Genomic DNA, 18,409 nt, shown 5'->3' with positions numbered 1-18,409 from the left:
GTCTATGTATCGAGGTATGTATCGTATCGTAGTCTATGTATCAAGGCATGTATCATATCGTAGCCTATGTATCGAGGTATGTAATGGTATCGTACCCTGTGTATCAAGTTATGTATAATATCATAGCGTATTTATCAAGGTATTTATCGTATCGTAGCCTATGAATCGAGGTATGTATTGTACTCTATGTATCGAGGTATGTATCATGGCCTATGTATCGTATCGTAGCCTGTGTATTGAGGTATGTATCGTATCTAACCCTATGTATCGAGGTATGTATCGTATTATAGCCTATGTATCGAGGTATGTATCATATCGTGGCTTATGTATCGAGGTATGTATCATATCGTGGCTTATGTATCGAGGTATGTATCATATCGTGGCTTTTGTATCGAGGTATGTATCATATCGTGGCTTATGTATCGAGGTATGTATCATATCGTGGCTTATGTATCGAGGTATGTATCATATCGTGGCTTTTGTATCGAGGTATGTATCATATCGTGGCTTATGTATCGAGGTATGTATCATATCGTGGCTTATGTATCGAGGTGTGTATCATATCGTGGCTTATGTATCGAGGTATCTATCATATCGTGGCTTATGTATCGAGGTGTGTATCATATCGTGGCTTATGTATCGAGGTGTGTATCATATCGTGGCTTATGTATCGAGGTGTGTATCATATCGTGGCTTATGTATCGAGGTGTGTATCATATCGTGGCTTATGTATCGAGGTGTGTATCATATCGTGGCTTATGTATCGAGGTGTGTATCATATCGTGGCTTATGTATCGAGGTATGTATCATATCGTGGCTTATGTATCGAGGTATGTATCATATCGTGGCTTATGTATCGAGGTATGTATCATATCGTGGCTTATGTATCGAGGTATGTATCATATCGTGGCTTATGTATCGAGGTGTGTATCATATCGTGGCTTATGTATCGAGGTGTGTATCATATCGTGGCTTATGTATCGAGGTGTGTATCATATCGTGGCTTATGTATCGAGGTATGTATCGTATCATATGTATCATATGTGTTATGTATCAGTATATGTATGTATCGAGGTGTGTATCATATCGTGGCTTATGTATCGAGGTGTGTATCATATCGTGGCTTATGTATCGAGGTGTGTATCATATCGTGGCTTATGTATCGAGGTATGTATCATATCGTGGCTTATGTATCGAGGTGTGTATCATATCGTGGCTTATGTATGAGGTTGTATCATATCGTGGCTTATGTATCGAGGTGTGTATCATATCGTGGCTTATGTATCGAGGTGTGTATCATATCGTGGCTTATGTATCGAGGTATGTATCATATCGTGGCTTATGTATCGAGGTATGTATCATATCGTGGCTTATGTATCGAGGTATGTATCATATCGTAACCTATGTATCAAGGTATGTACGGTATCATAGCCTATGTATCGAGGTATGTATCCTATCGAAGCCTACGTATCGAGGTATGTATCATATAGTATCCTATGTATCGAGGTATGTATCGTATCGTGGTCTTTGTATCGAGGTATGGATCGCATCGTACCCTGTGTATCGGAGTATGTATCATATCCTATGTATTGTGGTATGTATCGTATTGTACTATATGTATCAAGGTATGTATCGTATCGTTGCCTATATATCAAGATATGTATTGTAATGTAACCCATGTACTGAGGTATGTATCGTATCGTGGCTTATGTATCGAGGTATGTATCGTATCGTAGCCTATGTATCGAGGTATGTATCGTATCAGCAACTTCTGCGTGACACCCAGCCCTTTTCATTTGCACTTTAAATGTCTATTATTTTACAAAAGATTAACTTACAACTGTGTAAGGAAGTGTTAATGTTACCAAAACACCATAATTACATGTTAAATAGTGGATGTTTACACTGTGAGGCTGTATGAGGGGCATGAGGGCGCAGAATCCCCAAAGTTTAACCCGAGCTGGAGGACAGGCCACAATTCTGTTTGTGTAATTTGCTGTGTAACCATCAACTTACAGATGTATTTATTTATTATACAAGTTAGTGGTTAGCGTCTCTGTAATTCCTGGGCCTATCTGCAAATAAACAAAAGCCAGTACAAAATTCAAGTCTACTCTGGTTGCATAAATACATATTTTTTTTCAGAAAGTGGTGCAATTACTCAAAACAGTGAAAAAGACGTGAATGTTGTCAGCTGAAATGAGATTAATATAACAAGTTTGAGGAGGGTGTGTTTATTTTCTGTACATGTGATGAAGTTATGTTGTTGCATGAGGGTGCGTTTGTTTTCTATACCTGAGTAAGACCAGTGAGGTTGTAGTGGTTGTTGTGTGGGTGCGTTTGATTTCTGTAACTGTGATGCTGTGATGTTGTTGTTGTGTGTGGGTGCGTTTGTTTTGCATACCTGAGGAGGAGCTGTGATGTTGTTGTTGTTGAGTGGGTGGGTGGGTGTGTTTGTTTTGCGTACTTGTGATGCTGTGATGTTGTTGTTGTGTGTGGGTGCGTTTGTTTTGCATACCTGAGGAGGAGCTGTGTTGTTGTTGTTGTTGTTGAGTGGGTGGGTGGGTGTGTTTGTTTTGTGTACTTGTGATGCTGTGATGTTGTTGTTCTGTGTGGGTGCGTTTGTTTTGTGTACTTGTGATGCTGTGATGTTGTTGTTCTGTGTGGGTGCGTTTGTTTTGTGTACTTGTGATGCTGTGATGTTGTTGTTCTGTGTGGGTGCGTTTGTTTTGCGTACTTGTGATGCTGTGATGTTGTTGTTCTGTGTGGGTGCGTTTGTTTTGTGTACTTGTGATGCTGTGATGTTGCTGTTGTATGAGGGTGTGTTTGATTTCCATGCCTGAGGAGGAGCTGTGATGTTGTTATGTGTGGAGGCATTTGTTTTGTGTACCTGAGCAGGAGCTGTGACATTGTTGTTGTGTGAGGGGGCATCTATTTTCTGTACCTGTGATGCTGTGATGTTGTTGTTGTTGTGTGTGGGTGCGTTTGATTTCTGTAACTGAGCAAGAGCGGTGATGTTGCTGTTGTTGTTTGGGTGCATTTGTTTTCTGTACCTGTGATGCTGTTGTTGTGTGTGGGTGGGTTTATTTTCTGTACCTGTGATCCTGTGATGTTGTTGTTGTTGTATGTGGGTGCGTTTGTTTTGTGTACTTGTGATGCTGTTTGAATGAGGGTGCGTTTGATTTCCATACCTGAGGAGGAGCTGTGATGTTGTTGCGAGAGGATGTGTTTGTTTTCTATACCCAAGCAGTAGCAGTGTTGTTGTGTGAGGGTACACTTGATTTCTTTACCCAAGCAACACCAGCGTTTGATTTCTGTAACTGAGCAAGAGCGGTGATGTTGTTGTTGTTGTTGTGTGTGGGTGCGTTTGTTTTCTTTATCTGTGATGCTGTGATGCTGTTGTTGTATGTGGGTGCGTTTGATTCCCATACCTGAGCAGGAGCTGTGATAATGTAGTTGTTGTTGCGTGGGTGCGTTTCTTTTCTATACCTGTGATGCTGTTGTTATATGAGGGAGCGTTTGTTTTGTGTACCTGAGGAGGAGCTGTGATGTTGTTGTTGTTGTGCGATGCCAGCGTCACATCTTCGTGAACTCGGTCCAGGAGCCAGAGCAGAAACTCCAGAGCGTCGTGTTGAGCGTTTCCTCTGAACTGGGCTCCGTACTTGGACACGATCGTCTGAAAAACACACGGCACAAACCTGATTCAATAACGTAAACTTGAATGGACACAATTGATAAATCTTTAAGTACCAAAACTTCTACCGCAAACAACAAAATATCCAGTTTTATTCTGTATAAAACGTGAAAGCGTGTCGTTTAAATCTGTCCAAACATGTTCGGAAATGTGATTCTTGTATTAGTTTGTCAGTTTTTATTTCAGTCTTGAAAACTAAAACTTGAACTCTGAACAGAATCCCAATTGTAAAACATAAATCGCAAATCTAATCACCATCACAATGCTTGTCAAATAATTGCAACAAGATATTTTTCCTCATATCGTTCAACCTTAGTCCCAAACAGTGTGGTGTGAGTCATGATGAAGGTTAAAGCTGCACTATGTAACTTTTCTGGTGGTGTCTTTATTTTCTCACCTGCTTGTCTCTGTGGAGATGCATTCCACGCGTTGCACGGAATGTTTCACACTTTGGTATTAAATATTTTTCTTCAAGACAAGCAGGTCATCCCAGAAATGTTACAGATAGGGGTGGACTTGATTTAAAAAAAATTAAATAATCTCAATTAATCACATAACAATATTTGCCTTATTCATTTACATTACTCATTTTTTTTCTGAAGCCCGTCATTTGTTCAAGTTTGGGCTGCTGACACTTGTTTGTACTCGGACCAGAACTGCTCCCGCCAACAGCAGCGGCAGTTTCTGTGCTCCCTGTCACATGTTTTGTATTTAAATGGTGTCGTAGGGTTGAGGTGCTTCTGTGATCTGCAAACTCTTCTCTGCGTAATTTGCAATAAACAACGCTTTTGTCAATACGGTAGTTTTTGGAATAGAAATTTACCGTCCAGCAGACCCAGAGCGCATTCATGCTCCATTGTTGTAGTTGGAAATGTGTGCGTCAGAATATTGGCTTACCACGACACTGTGCACTGACAAACGTTAATATTTTTAATGCATTATTTTCTTAGTAATTAATTAATCATCATTATTAACACGTTCATGTCCCACCCCTACATTTAATCATTAATATACCATTATATATACATTTTCTTGCTCATATTTATCAAGCTCACCCATATTCATAGTAGCCAGGCTGGTGCCACCTGGTGCCTCTGCTCAATTTAATTAAATTTTCTCCAGTGACTAGATCAGGAATCAGAATACACTAGACAGTTCGCAAAAACTCCTTAAGTTCGGGCACCAGCCATTGATCGAAGAGACATACATTCAGTGTCGTCAATGATTCCCGAGATCGAGGATTTAATATATATTAAATATGAACTATCTATATTAATAATAATAATACTATATTAATATTAAATAACTATCTCGATATTTTAAATATATCAAACTCGATATGAATTCTGACATATTGTATATATCGATATATTGCTTATATTCATATATTCAATTTTGATTTCACTGCTTTGCTTGTTTACCTTCTCTGTGTGCGCCCCCGCCTCCCTGATTTTGCTGCTTGTGTCTCCTTCACTCCTCACTATCTCCGTCAACGCTGAAAGTTGGTGCCAGTGAAAAGCTTCAAGCACCACGAACCTTTTCCAACATTTACAGAGAAGGCCACCAGCAGCACATCCTCATGTTCCACCGAGTCGCGTCCTTTCGCCCGAAAGAAGCTAAACGAGCTGAGCTGCATGAGAAGTGCTGTTTATGCAAATGAGCCATGCGCTTAAGATTCGTTTCTGTAAAATGTAAACACACGTGCGCAAAACTGCATTAAACACATTATTATCGCAAACGGGCTGATGTGGCTCTAGAGTCGTTATGCGTTTATATATTGTTAAGTTTAGTAATGTAAAGTCTATTTATGCAGAAGATTTTAATTAATAATCTGCTGCAGTGTCACTTGTACAATTGTGTTTGGAAACGTTGGGTTTGATCTGCAGTGGATTGTGGGAAACCTCAGAGCTCCTCACTGCTGGACAGGAACATGGATCTATTAAAATAAGGAACATCCTGAGCTTCTTCTGCTAAAGGAGCTCATGGTTCTGGTTCTGGTCTGGATAACAGAGTTAATGCAAAGATGAGCTTGTGTTGAGTTGTTTTATTCATGAATGAAAAGAAGGAAATATGTATTATTTATTTTATTTTACAGTTAAATTATTATTTATGTAATCAGGGTTTTTGTAATCTTAAATGTTCCTCTTACACTTCAATAAAAAAAAAAAGACCTTGTGGAATTTGACATATTTGTTTTTGCAGTTTTCAGTTTTAGGGGGTTATTTTTTCCTGTACAGATATCGAGATATATATCGTATACCGAGATATAGCAAAATATATCGAGATATATATTTTTGATCCATATCGCCCAGCCCTAGTGTGTGGAGTTTAAAAACACACCGGAGCACTTCCTGTCTCATCACATCACAAGGTGGAAGTGTTTTCTTTTTGAGAATTAGAAGAAATATGCAGGATTTGTGTGTTAAACATGTGTGAATGAAACAAAACACAACTCCAGGTCTGTTTGTGATGAGAAAACAACATAGTGTATAATAATAATAATGGCCCGTTAAAGGTGCCCTCTCTCGTTGTCGACTTCTCACAGACAGACAGCAGCAGCAGCACATCCTCCCCTCCTCGCTGCACCAGGCTTAATCCTCTCTCCTCCTGAGACTTGTCATTACCTCTGCCACCTGATCTCATAAGCACCACTTAGAATATGTATTTATCCTGCAGAGTCCACACTGCCCCAGAGCTGCTGCACCCTTCATTACCTCATCATAACTACCACTCTCCGGTGCACCAGCGGCCCGGACCTGCTTTAGTTATTGCTTTCTCTGCGCGCCGGGGATTAGCTCGCCGTTTCTCACGAGTGACGTCAGAGGGAGCAGGTTGGTGTGGGAAAAGACACGGACCAGAGCGCCAGATTTGGGACACACCAGGTCGGGATTGTTGGTAAAGGGAAATCAGACGTTGCTATTTACCCGGGACAGACCAAGTTTTGAGCCCTGTGTCCCCTGTCCCATCAGATTTATACAAAACCAGTGCTCTGTCCCAGGTGTCCCTATTTTGACCAGGATGATGACCAGGTCTAAACCAGGATTAAAAGAGGACTATCACAGTAAAGAAAAGTTTGCAAATGACAAAGCAAAAAAAAAGCAGTGAGAGAAATTCCTCAGATTATGACTGACACGAGAATGCACAAGTGGTAACGGAGGGAAACGGGCAGATTTTTTTACATTCAAATGTCTCTTATTCAGAAACTAGAGGAACTATTGAAATAAGTAAAGTATCAGAATGTAGGAAAGAGTTACACTCCAACAGGGTCAAGTTAAACCTGTGATATTCTTTCAAGTTGTTGACAAAAAAAAAAAAAACTCATGTCAGTAACGGAGGGAATGAAATATGCAGCACTTTTTGGGAAATAAACACAAACAGTGATAACTAGTGGTTCTCACTTACATATCCTTAACAAACTGGTTTGAATATTTGCTTCATATAGTTTTCTACCATATGGTACAAGATTAGGTTGAAAAACCTCTTACTTTTTGAGTAATGAGATTTTTTATTAAGAAAGGTCATGGTAACGGAGGGAAAAGTAACGGAGGGAAAATTGTGCAAACAAGTAGAAGGTGCAGGATTTTACATAATTTGTCAACTTTTTTCTTCCGAATACTTTAATATTACTTCAAAATGAAAGGAAAACTATTTCTATAAAATATGTCAGTCCTTCCAAGCTAATTTTTATCATTTTAAATTTTTTATTTTTTTTTGAAAAATCATGTACCTTCATCAACAGTTCAAAGATGGAATAACACAAGATATGATGAAATACATCCATTTATTTACATGATTTGCAGGTCTTTGAAATTTGGGAAATAATTTTTCTTCCATGTTTCATACATGGTCTGTTTAAAACATATGTAACTTTAGAACCAAAAATGGTACAGAAAAAAAGGTCAACAGTTTCATAAACTAGAGTACATATGTATCTGTTGAATACATTTTTATATCAGATGCATTAAGTTGAATTTTTGGCCTTGCTGTTTACTTCTGCTTGACCGGGCGGAGAGTTACACGCTCTTTTCACAATTTTATTTATACCAACCGTCCTAACCCGGGTGTGTCCCAGTTTAGAATTTTGAAAATCTGATCACCCTAGGTTGGTATGAATAAACTTGTGAAATTTGTTTGTTTTTGCCTCATGATCATTTTCACGCACAGTTTTGTTTATTTTAGCTAAACAAATGACAAAAATATTCCCCTCTTTACTGTGTGAAGAATCCCTCAGTTTTCCAGGTAGAATTCATGGCAAAGGAGAAATTCAGTTTGTCAACTGAGGGGACATATTAGCATGATCATTCAGGCCCCAAATGAGGGTTTTCAAACCTCTGGCCCTGACCTGGCTACCCCTGTTGTTCTCTTTGTTTTAGGATTGAGGATGGAGTTGTAGAAGGGACATAGGCCTCAGACATCATCTGTCTCCCATATCGAAAATCAGAAACTAATCAGTAAAACTAAGACTAGAACAGAAACCTAGATACTCATTTAAGCAAGAATCGATACTGGAAAAAAGACCACATAATACACAAGTGCCATATATTGTTTGTTTCGTTTAATGCGCCTTATAATCCGGTGCTCCTTATGTATGAAAACAGACGAGAGAATTCAACATTATTGATAATGTGCCTTATTGTCCGGTGCAAAAAATATGGTTCTATTATTTTGTGTTGAAAATCGCAATATTGTCTTACAAAAAGCTTTTAAAATGATCTTTTGGGCATCAAAATCAGTATCAAGAATCAAATTTATTCTTAATAGGTACTGAAATTGGGTTTGAATGTTTAGTATCATGACAACACTACTACAAATACACACAACACTACTACAAATACACACAACACTACTACAAATACAGACAACACTACTACAAATACACACAACACTACTACAAATACACACAACACTACTACACAACACACACAAACACACTACAAATACACACACACTACTACAAATACACACACTACTACAAATACACACACACACTACAAATACAACATACTACAATACACACAACACTACTACAAATACACACAACACTACTACAAATACACACAACACTACTACAAATACACACAACACTACTACAAACACACACTACTACAAACAGACAACACTAGTACAAATACACACACTACTACAAATACATACACACACCACTACTACAAATACACACAACACTACTACAAATACACACAACACTACTACAAATACAGACAACACTACTACAAATACACACAACACTACTACAAATACAGACAACACTAGTACAAATACACACAACACTACTACAAATACACGACAACACTACTACAAATACACACAACACTACTACAAATACAGACAACACTACTACAAATACAGACAACACACTACAAATACAGACAACACTACTACAAATACACACAACACTACTACAAATACAGACAACACTACTACAAATACACAACACACTACTACAAATACAGACAACACTAGTACAAATACACACACACACAAATACACTACACAAATACACTACAACACTACACAGACAACACTAGTACAAATACAGACACTACTACAAATACACACAACACTACTACAAATACAGACAACACTACTACAAATACAGACAACACTACTACAAATACAGTAAAATACAAACTTAAAAAACACATAGCCTAATAGATCACTTCTGAACTAAAGGTAAAAGGAGCTGGGAACTAGAAAACTATCACTACATGACATCACAAGGTGCAACAAGGCATTTTGAGCTTTGGAGATGTTGACAGACTAATAATAGTCTTTAAGTGCTATCCTCACCCAGTCACATAACAGTGTGCCATGTGACTTGGCCTTATATTGTCTCTGTTCTTCGTGTGCCTTGTGGTGTTTATGCTCTTTATTTATTTGGAAACTGTTTTAACCTCAGAGGAGTACATTTGTACATTTATACATTTATACATTTGTACCCCTCTGTATCCCTTTGAGGATAACACAAGGGTTAAAATCTCAAGGTGCTCAAAGGTCGCGTCCATGTTTAGGCGACTTCTGTAAACACAAAGCATACTCGCTGTGTGTGACGTCATCGTGTCCCCCAATGCACATGCGGGACACTTTTGGGGCATTTAAAGTTCACACTGGAGATCACATTCAAGTCACATTTAATTGGAAATTTGAAAGACCTCTCAAAAAATTGGATTACACAAAAAAATCCAAATTGAGCATTAAAGGTTGTAGAGAGGATTTTTTAAGGGAAGTGAAATACAGCGACTGTCCATTTTCAAATGTTGTGCATGCGTGACACCACCTTCCTCCTCCACAGCCTCAGTAGAAACATCTCCTCCCGCCTCTTTACTCTAGAAATCATGTTTGTTTACATCCAGTGCGTGTTCAGAATTACTGTTTAAGTTTCCTGTCTAGAAATAATTTAGTGACCGACGCGTCTTCAGTCTTTAGACCCTTCGTCTGCTTCAGTCGCGCCATCGCTGGAAGAAACCTCCAAGAATCACCTCAGTTTGTCTTCGCTCCTTTTCCCCTTCTTCTCTTCTTCTTTCAGCGACCTCAAAAACTGACTTTCTTTTGCGGCAAACTGGTCGTGGATTCTCGTTCGACATCGCGACAAACTTTGTGCGAACTGCGAGGAAGCAACAGTTTGAAAAAGCCTCTAAGAACCGATGCATAAACCACATAATCCCCGCGCACCGACGAGTCAGTTACACTACAAACGTAGGGAGTTTGATTGACAACCTAACAGCCAATAGAAAATGAGGGAGCCTTTTTTTCTATTGGCTGATGTTTATCTGGCCTCACTACGTCCACAGTTGATAGATTTTCATTCTTTTTTTTGGGGGGGGGCATCATAATTACAAGGCTGCTGCGTCTCTGTAATGATATTTTAAACTTTCATGAACAATTTGAAAAAAAAAAAAAATCCTCCATACAACCTTTAAGCCCTGCAGTCTGAACGTAGCCTTAGTCCCGCTTTAGTTCATTTTTAGTCTGATTTAGTCTTGGTTAAGTTTATTTTTTAAATTTATGAGTACTGAATTAACGAGAGCAATAAAATATTGCACGTCACATTTTGTTCGTCACGTATTGTGTAACTTAATTCTGAGTAATTCTGAGTCTGTAAGCAGCAGCTACTCAGGGGGCAAAGAAAACACAGACCAGAGCAGAACACTCAAACACACACACACACACACACACACACACACACACACACACACACACACACACACACACCTGCTGTTCTCCAGTGAGCGCAGTCATATCAACACAACCATACACACAGTGAGGAAAATTACAGTTAAATTTGACACTCAAAATCAGAGTTTAAAGTGCCTGTATTACGCTATTTTCTGATCTATGTTCTAATGTTGTTTCCTCATCACAAACAGACCTGGAGTTGTGTTTTGTTGTGTTTTGTTTCATTCACACATGTTTAACAAAAAAACCCTGCAGATTTCAAACCGAGTTCTTCTCTCAAACTGAAAACACGACGTTCCACCTTGTGATGTCACGTGCTCCATATATCTTCACTAAAATCATGTGGAGTAGAGCTGCTCGATTATGGAAAAAAAAATCATTATCACGATTGTTTTGGTCAATAGTGAAATCACAATTATTCAAATGATTATTTTTAGTTACACAACGCATTTATTCAGCATTTCTGTCTAAAAAACAAACAAACACTTACTTATTAGGGATGTAATAATAATCGAAATATTGTTATATCGTATGTTATATCCCAAATAAACCAGGACTAAACCAGGAGTAAACCAGGACTACACCAGGACTACACCAGGACTACAGTACACCAGGACTAAACCAGGAGTAAACCAGGACTAAACCAGGACTAAACCAGGACTAAACCAGGACTACACCAGGACTACACCAGGACTACACCAGGACTACAGTACACCAGGACTAAACCAGAACTACGCCAGGTCTAAACCAGGACTAAGCCAGGACTACACCAGGACTACACCAGGACTACAGTACACCAGGACTAAACCAGAACTACGCCAGGTCTAAACCAGGACTAAGCCAGGACTGAACCAGGACTAAGCCAGGACTGAACCAGGACTACACCAGGACTACACCAGGTCTAATCCAGGATTGAACCAGGACTACACCAGGACTATTCCAGGACTACACCAGGTCTAAAACAGGACTAAACCAGGACTACACCAGTCAGTCCTGGTCTCAGTCCCCGTCTGGTCCCGTTCTCAGTCCTGGTCTGGTCCTGGTCTCAGTCCTGATCACCTGACAGTCTATGCGGGCACACATCTGGGTCCGTCCCGACACTCAGTCCTGGTTTAGTCCTGGAGTAGTTCTGGTTCAGTCCAGCCACACCTTAAGTCACAAAAAAGGGAAACGGCCGTTATTCATTTAAACACAAAATCGAAAACGAAAAAACAAAATCATTACCCGTTTTTTTCCTTTTCTGGTCAAGGGTCCATAACCTGAGCTGCTCTACCTGGAATGTTCCATGGTATGTCATTAAACACATTGATCTAGCATTTATTCATTACATGAGTTTCTATTGCTCAGCAGAAAACTACGCTAGAAAGTTACATAGTACATCTTTAAAGCTCAGGAGAGTCAATTTTGCATAATACAGGACCTTTAAAGAACTAAACGAAAACAAGAAAATGCCTTTCAAATTACGCTTTAAGGTTGTAATAAATAGTAAAAGACGATTAAAGGAAATGATAATATTGGTTTAGTATAGTAACTAAAAATGTTTATTAAAAATGGGAAAAAGAGAGAGACAGAAAAGGAATTTAAATTATAAATTGACCAAAGCAGTGTGGTTATACTGCACTATCACGTTACATTTAATTAAATTTGTGTTGTTGTGTGTGTTTGGAAGGGGTTTTGCTCTATGTTTTTGTTTTGTTTTTATGTAGATTATTGTATTTTGTTAAATGTTATAGGAAAAAAACTAAAGAAGAACCAACGTGAAGAGTATAAATTCATAGTTTACAGTGTCCTTTCTCCGCTCCAGTTCATAACCCACAGGTGGTGTAAGAATGTGGCCCCGTGCCAAGACTCCAGCAGGATTTGTTTGTTCTACCTTCACTTCATCTGACCTGAGAACAGAGGACAGACCGATACGAGAGCGCTCACATGATCTGAGGCTATCATCTGTTAAATTAAACCTCCCGTGTTACGCAAAACGGACTCTTGTGAGCTCTGAACGTGCACTTTGTATGACTTTAAACAGCTCTACTTTATATTTATTCAATTACAGGTGGTTTTATAGCTCAAAAATACTTAGAGTAACAGGCATTCTGACTGTGAGTGGGGTCACCTCTCCACAGATCTGACCTGTAACTTGGTCTGGTTTGGTCTCCATGAAGATAGAAAGATTTAATATGACAGACCCTTCACCAGAAAAGTTACACGATGCAAGTTTAATCCATGTTAGAATGTTGTTACAATACCAAAACAGACCTGGAGTTGTGTTTTGTTCATTATTATTAGTTTGTTTGCATCTCCAAAGCCCAAAATGCTCTGTTCCACCTTGTGACGTCATGAAGTGATAGTCTTCAAGTTAACAGATACATTTTACTTTTAGTTCAGTAGCGATTTGCAATTCCAGAGGTGAAATTGTCCAAATGATTCTAGTGAGGGTGTAAGGAGTTGAAAAGGTCTAAAAAGGTCTAAACCAGGTCTAAACCAGGAATAAACCAGGAATAAACCAGTTTCAGTCCTGGTCTCAGTCCTGTTCTGGGCCCAGTCTCAGTGCTGATCACCCGACAGTCTATGCGGGCACACCTCCGGGCCCACCCTGACACTCAGTCCTGGTCCAGTCCTGATCCAGTCCTGGTTTAGTCCTGTTTTAGTCCTAATTTAGACCTGGTTTAGTCCTAATTTAGACCTGGTTTAGTCCTAATTTAGACCTGGTTTAGTCCTAATTTAGACCTGGTTTAGTCCTAATTTAGACCTGGTTTAGTCCTGGTTCAGTCCTGGTTCAGTCCTGTTTTAGTCCTGTTTTAGCCCTGTTTTAGTCCTGGTTCAGGTCTGGTTTAGTCCTGTTTATTCCTGGTTCAGTCCTGGGATCAGTCCTGGTTTAGTCCTGGTTCAGGATTAAACCAATACTGGTTTAGTCCTGTTTACTCCTGGTTTAGTCCTGGTTTAGACCTGGTTTAATCCTGGTTTAGTCCTGGTTTAGTCCTGTTTTAGTCCTGTTTTAGTCCTGGTTCAGTCCTGTTTTAGTCCTGGTTCAGTCCTGTTTTAGTCCTGTTTTAGCCCTGTTTTAGTCCTGGTTCAGGACTGGTTTAGTCCTGTTTACTCCTGGTTCAGTCCTGGTTTAGTCCTGTTTAGTCCTGGTTTAGACCTGGTTTAGTCCTGGTTTAGTTCTGGTTTAATCCTGGTTTAGTCCTGGTTCAGTCCTGTTTTAGTCCTGGTTCAGTCCTGTTTCAGTCCTGTTTTAGTCCTGGTTTAGTCCTGGTTTAGTTCTGGTTTAGTCCTGGTTTAGTCCTGGTTTAGTTCTGGTTTAGTCCTGGTTTAGTTCTGGTTTAATCCTGGTTTAGTCCTGGTTCAGTCCTGTTTAGTCCTGGTTCAGTCCTGTTTTAGCCCTATTTTACTCCTGGTTCAGTCCTGGTTTAGTCCTGTTTTAGTCCTGGTTTAGACCTGGTTTAGTCTGGTTTAGTTCTGGTTTAGTCCTGGTTTAGTCCTGGTTTAGTCAGTCCTGTTTTCCTGGTTAGTCCTGTTCAGTCCTGTTTTAGTCCTGGTTAGTCCTGTTTTAGTCCTGTTCAGTCCTGTTTAGTCCTGTTTTAGTCCTGGTTTAGTGGTTTAGTCCTGGTTTAGTTCTGGTTTAGTCCTGGTTTAGTCTGGTTTAGTCCTGTTTAGTCCTGTTTTAGTCAGTCCTGGTTTAGTCAGTCCAGTCCTGTTTCAAGTCCTGGTTTACAAATTCAGTCCTGTTTTAGTCCTGGTTCAGTCCTGCATCACAGTTCAAGTCAGGTAAACGGGAAACGGCTGTTATTTGTTTTTTCCATTATTCATTTAAACACAAAATCAAAAACTAAAAAAACAAATCATTATCCGATTTTTCATTTTGGTTTTGGAGACAAATAATTGAAGAAAATAGTTGTTGTTGTTTTTTTTTTTAATTTTCTTATTTTTGTTTTTATTTTGAAAAACAAATTCTTTTACCCTGTACATTTATTCTCTGTAAAGACGTTGTAATGAAGGTTAAACTTAAGTGTGTGGACGCGAAAAACTCAAGAGAATCACTTTTTCTCAAATAAATACCCCCCTAATGACATCACAAGGTGGGAGATAGAAATATGAATGGTCACTGAAACGACACAAAAACACATCTCCAGGTACCGAGAAAATAATTTTGTGGTAATTCTGGTGAGTCAGTGCTGCTCGTGCTGTTGACCCATTGAAATAATTGCCAGTTTGGTTTTTCATCACATCCTCTCCTCCTCTCATCATCGTCCTGTGTGAACGCTGCAGTGTTTAGACTACAGGCTGCTCTGACGAACGCCCGGCACCAGCGACTCACCACAGATACTTCTCCGAGAAAAAAAAAAAAAAAAGAAAAAAGAAAAGAAAATGATTTGAGATGATTCTTCGAAATGTGAAAAACAGAACTCGATCATTTGAAACAGTTGGTCCAGACTCATGCCTCACTGGACTTATGCGTTTTGAACAGCCTTAATTTTTTTGTTTTAATTTTTTTTTCAATCCAATTTAAATCCGTGTATCGTTCGTTCATTCGTTCGTTTTTCAAAATAAAACCAAAAATAAGAAAAGGAAAAAAAATAACAACACAATTTTCTACAACCAAAATAAAAATAATAATAATAATAATTGAAAAAAAAACAAAAAAAAACATAATGATTCTTTTTTTTAGTTTTCGATTTTGTGTTTAAATGAATAATGGAAAAATCATTTCTGGACTTAAAGTGTGATGCTGGACTTTTGCGCCTCGTACGGACTGAACCAGGACTGAGACCGGGACTGAGACCGGGACTGAGACCGGGACTGAGACCGGGACTGAGACCGGGACTGAGACCGGGACTGAGACCGGGACTGAAACCGGGACCAGACCGGGACCAGGACAAGGACTGATTCAGGACTGATCCCAGGACTAAAAAAAGACTAAACCAGGTCTAAACCAGTACTGAACCAGGACTAGAAACCAGAATCCAGGTCTCAGTCCAGGTCTGGTCCAGGTCTAAACCAGATCTCAGTCCAGGGTCCTATGGTCCTGGTCCGGGTCTCGATCTCAGTCCCGGGTCTGGTCCTGGTCCTGGTCTGGTCTCGGTCCCGTCTCTCAGTCCCGGTCTCAGTCCCGGTCAGTCCCGGTCCTCTCCGTCTCTGTCCCGGTCTCTGTCCCGGTCTGTCCCGGTCAGTCCCGTCCGGTCTCAGTCCCGGTCTCAGTCCCGGTTTCAGTCCCGGTCTTCCGGTCTCTGTCCCGGTTTCAGTCCCGTCTCAGTCCCGTCAGTCCCGTCTCAGTCCCGGTCTCGGTCCAGTCCGGTCTCAGTCCCGGTCCAGTCGGTCTGGTCTCTCATCTCTGACAGTCACCTGACAGTCTATGCAGGCGCACCTCCGGGCCCGTCCGACACTCAGTCCTGGTCCAGTCCTGGTTTAGTCCTGGTTTAGTCCTGTTTTTTTGTTGTTGTTTTTTTTCATTTATTTATTTATTTATTTATTTTTTTGCTTTTATTTTGAAAAACGAATGAACGAATGATACACGGATTAATTCTGAATTTTTTCTCCCCTTCTTACATTCTGCAAAAACTGTCAAAACAAACAAAAAAAGATGTACAGTAGTTTCGATTCGGGTAAATAGTAATGTTTCTTTTAGTTCGAAGCAGCTAAAGCATCTGGAGTTATTTCTACGATGTTGATGTTGAGACGTGATCAGATTTAACCCACTGGCAGAAATCGATCTCCGTTTAATGAATGAGCCGAAACGAGCTGATCCTCACAGGGTTGGAGCTGCATTAAACACGGAGCAGATGTGGGACAAAGACTTTCACAACATTAAACCCGACGTCACTGATTTCGCAGCGTTCTGTGCTCTTTGTTTTCTCTCTCCGAGGCAAACATGAAGGAAGAGCTCGGCACTTGACTGCAGCGAGGAGCCTTTCTTACATTTCCAATCCAAGAAAGTAGAGGAAATAAAACAGAATATTCTTCTAAACAAATCGATTTGAAGTTAAAATTTGATGAATACATTTTTTGCTGAGCCTTATATACTGTATATATGGAGAGACGAGCAGTAGGAATAAATATCTTTTGTAGTACTGCATATTTTTAAGCAGTAAAAACACCAGTACAATCATCCTTCGCTGTATCGCAGTCAGTGTTGGGAAGTTTACTTTTAAAATGTATTCCCCTACAGATTACAGATTACATACATCAAAATGTAGTTTGTAACATAATCCATTAAGTTAATTAAGGTGAGTAATGTAATCTGAATACTCTGGATTACTTGATTTGCTGTAGAAAAGCAAAGACGAGGAAATCTTCATATAAGAAGTTTTGTCTGATAAAAGAAAATAAAAAAAGCCCAGTCTTTATTTAACCAAATTAAAAATATTATTGAGAGAAGAGGAGGAGGACACACGGTTTAGTCCTGGTTTAGTCCTGGTTTAGTCCTGGTTTTAGTCCTGGTTTAGTCCTGGTTTTAGTCCTGTTTAGTCCTGTTTATTCCTGGTTTATTCCTTTAGTCCTGGTTTTAGTCCTGGTTTTAATCCTGGTTTAGTCCTGGTTTAGTCCTATTTTAGTCCTGGTTTAGTCCTGGTTTTAATCCTGGTTTAGTCCTGGTTTAGTCCTGGTTTTAGTCCTGGTTTTAGTCCTGGTTTAGTCCTGGTTTAGTCCTATTTTAGTCCTGGTTTTAGTCCTGGTTTTAGTCCTGGTTTTAGTCCTGGTTTTAGTCCTGGTTTAGTCCTGGTTTTAGTCCTGGTTTAGCTCTGGTTTAGTCCTGGTTTAGCTCTGGTTTAGTGTCCAGCAATGAATGGAATTACCAAAAAAAAAAAAAAAAAAAAAAAAAAAAAGGGATTTAGCCCAAAATGTGAAAACAGGATAATATCTCTATAAATAAATGTAATCCATTTGATTCAGCAAAGTAACTGTAATCCAATTACCACTCACTGAAACAGTAACTGTAACTGAATACAGTTACTCATAATTTGTACTCTGATTACGTAACTCTGATACATGTAATCTGTTACTCCCCAACACTGATCGCAGTTCACCTTTCGCGGTCTCGCTGTTTCGCGTAATTTTTTGTGTGCAATTTTGTATGCCAATCAGTCTCCTCTGTGAGCCCCTACTTCGCGGATTTCACCTATCGCGGGTTATTTTTAGAACGTAACCCCCTGTGATAAACGAGGGACCAGTGTAATTTAAAAAAACACAACATTAGGGGCTGTCACACCTTGATCATTTAGCCAGTGTTTGCAGACGTATAAAAAATTTGGCAAATACCTATAACTTATCTGATGTACTCCAACGTAAGTTTTGTATAAGTTATATGCTCGCTGAAGCACACTGGCATACGTCAACATACAGCAAGGTCAATGAAAAATTTTGAGCATGCTGAAAATTTCAACGTATGTCAGCGCTTATACATCCTGCATACGTGGGCCATAAATTGTAGGTAAGTTATGCGATCGTTGACACACGTTCACACACGTTAATTGTAAGTTACTCATAAGTCCAAATGCGTCGAGATAATGTCTAATATACCCAGAACTT

The 18,409-nt window shown here is 39.5% G+C and overlaps 1 protein-coding gene across 1 annotated transcript in view; it reads right to left on the bottom strand.

The window, feature by feature from the left end:
* The window catches only part of LOC110154948 (ubiquitin carboxyl-terminal hydrolase 43-like), a 222,893-nt gene that overhangs the window by 189,825 nt on the left and 14,659 nt on the right, over positions 1-18,409 (bottom strand). The window contains exon 2 of the mRNA XM_055152938.1: positions 3,533-3,676. Coding sequence (XP_055008913.1) covers positions 3,533-3,676 — 144 coding nt within the window. The remainder of the gene's footprint in view (positions 1-3,532; positions 3,677-18,409) is intronic.

The sequence above is a fragment of the Boleophthalmus pectinirostris genome, unplaced genomic scaffold, assembly GCF_026225935.1.
Source record: "Boleophthalmus pectinirostris isolate CB_2022bp ecotype Guang Dong unplaced genomic scaffold, ASM2622593v1 HiC_scaffold_17, whole genome shotgun sequence".
Classification (NCBI taxonomy): Eukaryota; Metazoa; Chordata; class Actinopteri; order Gobiiformes; family Gobiidae; genus Boleophthalmus; species Boleophthalmus pectinirostris.
The sequence above is the reverse complement of the archived record's forward strand: the minus strand, read 5'-3'. Positions and strand labels throughout refer to the sequence as shown.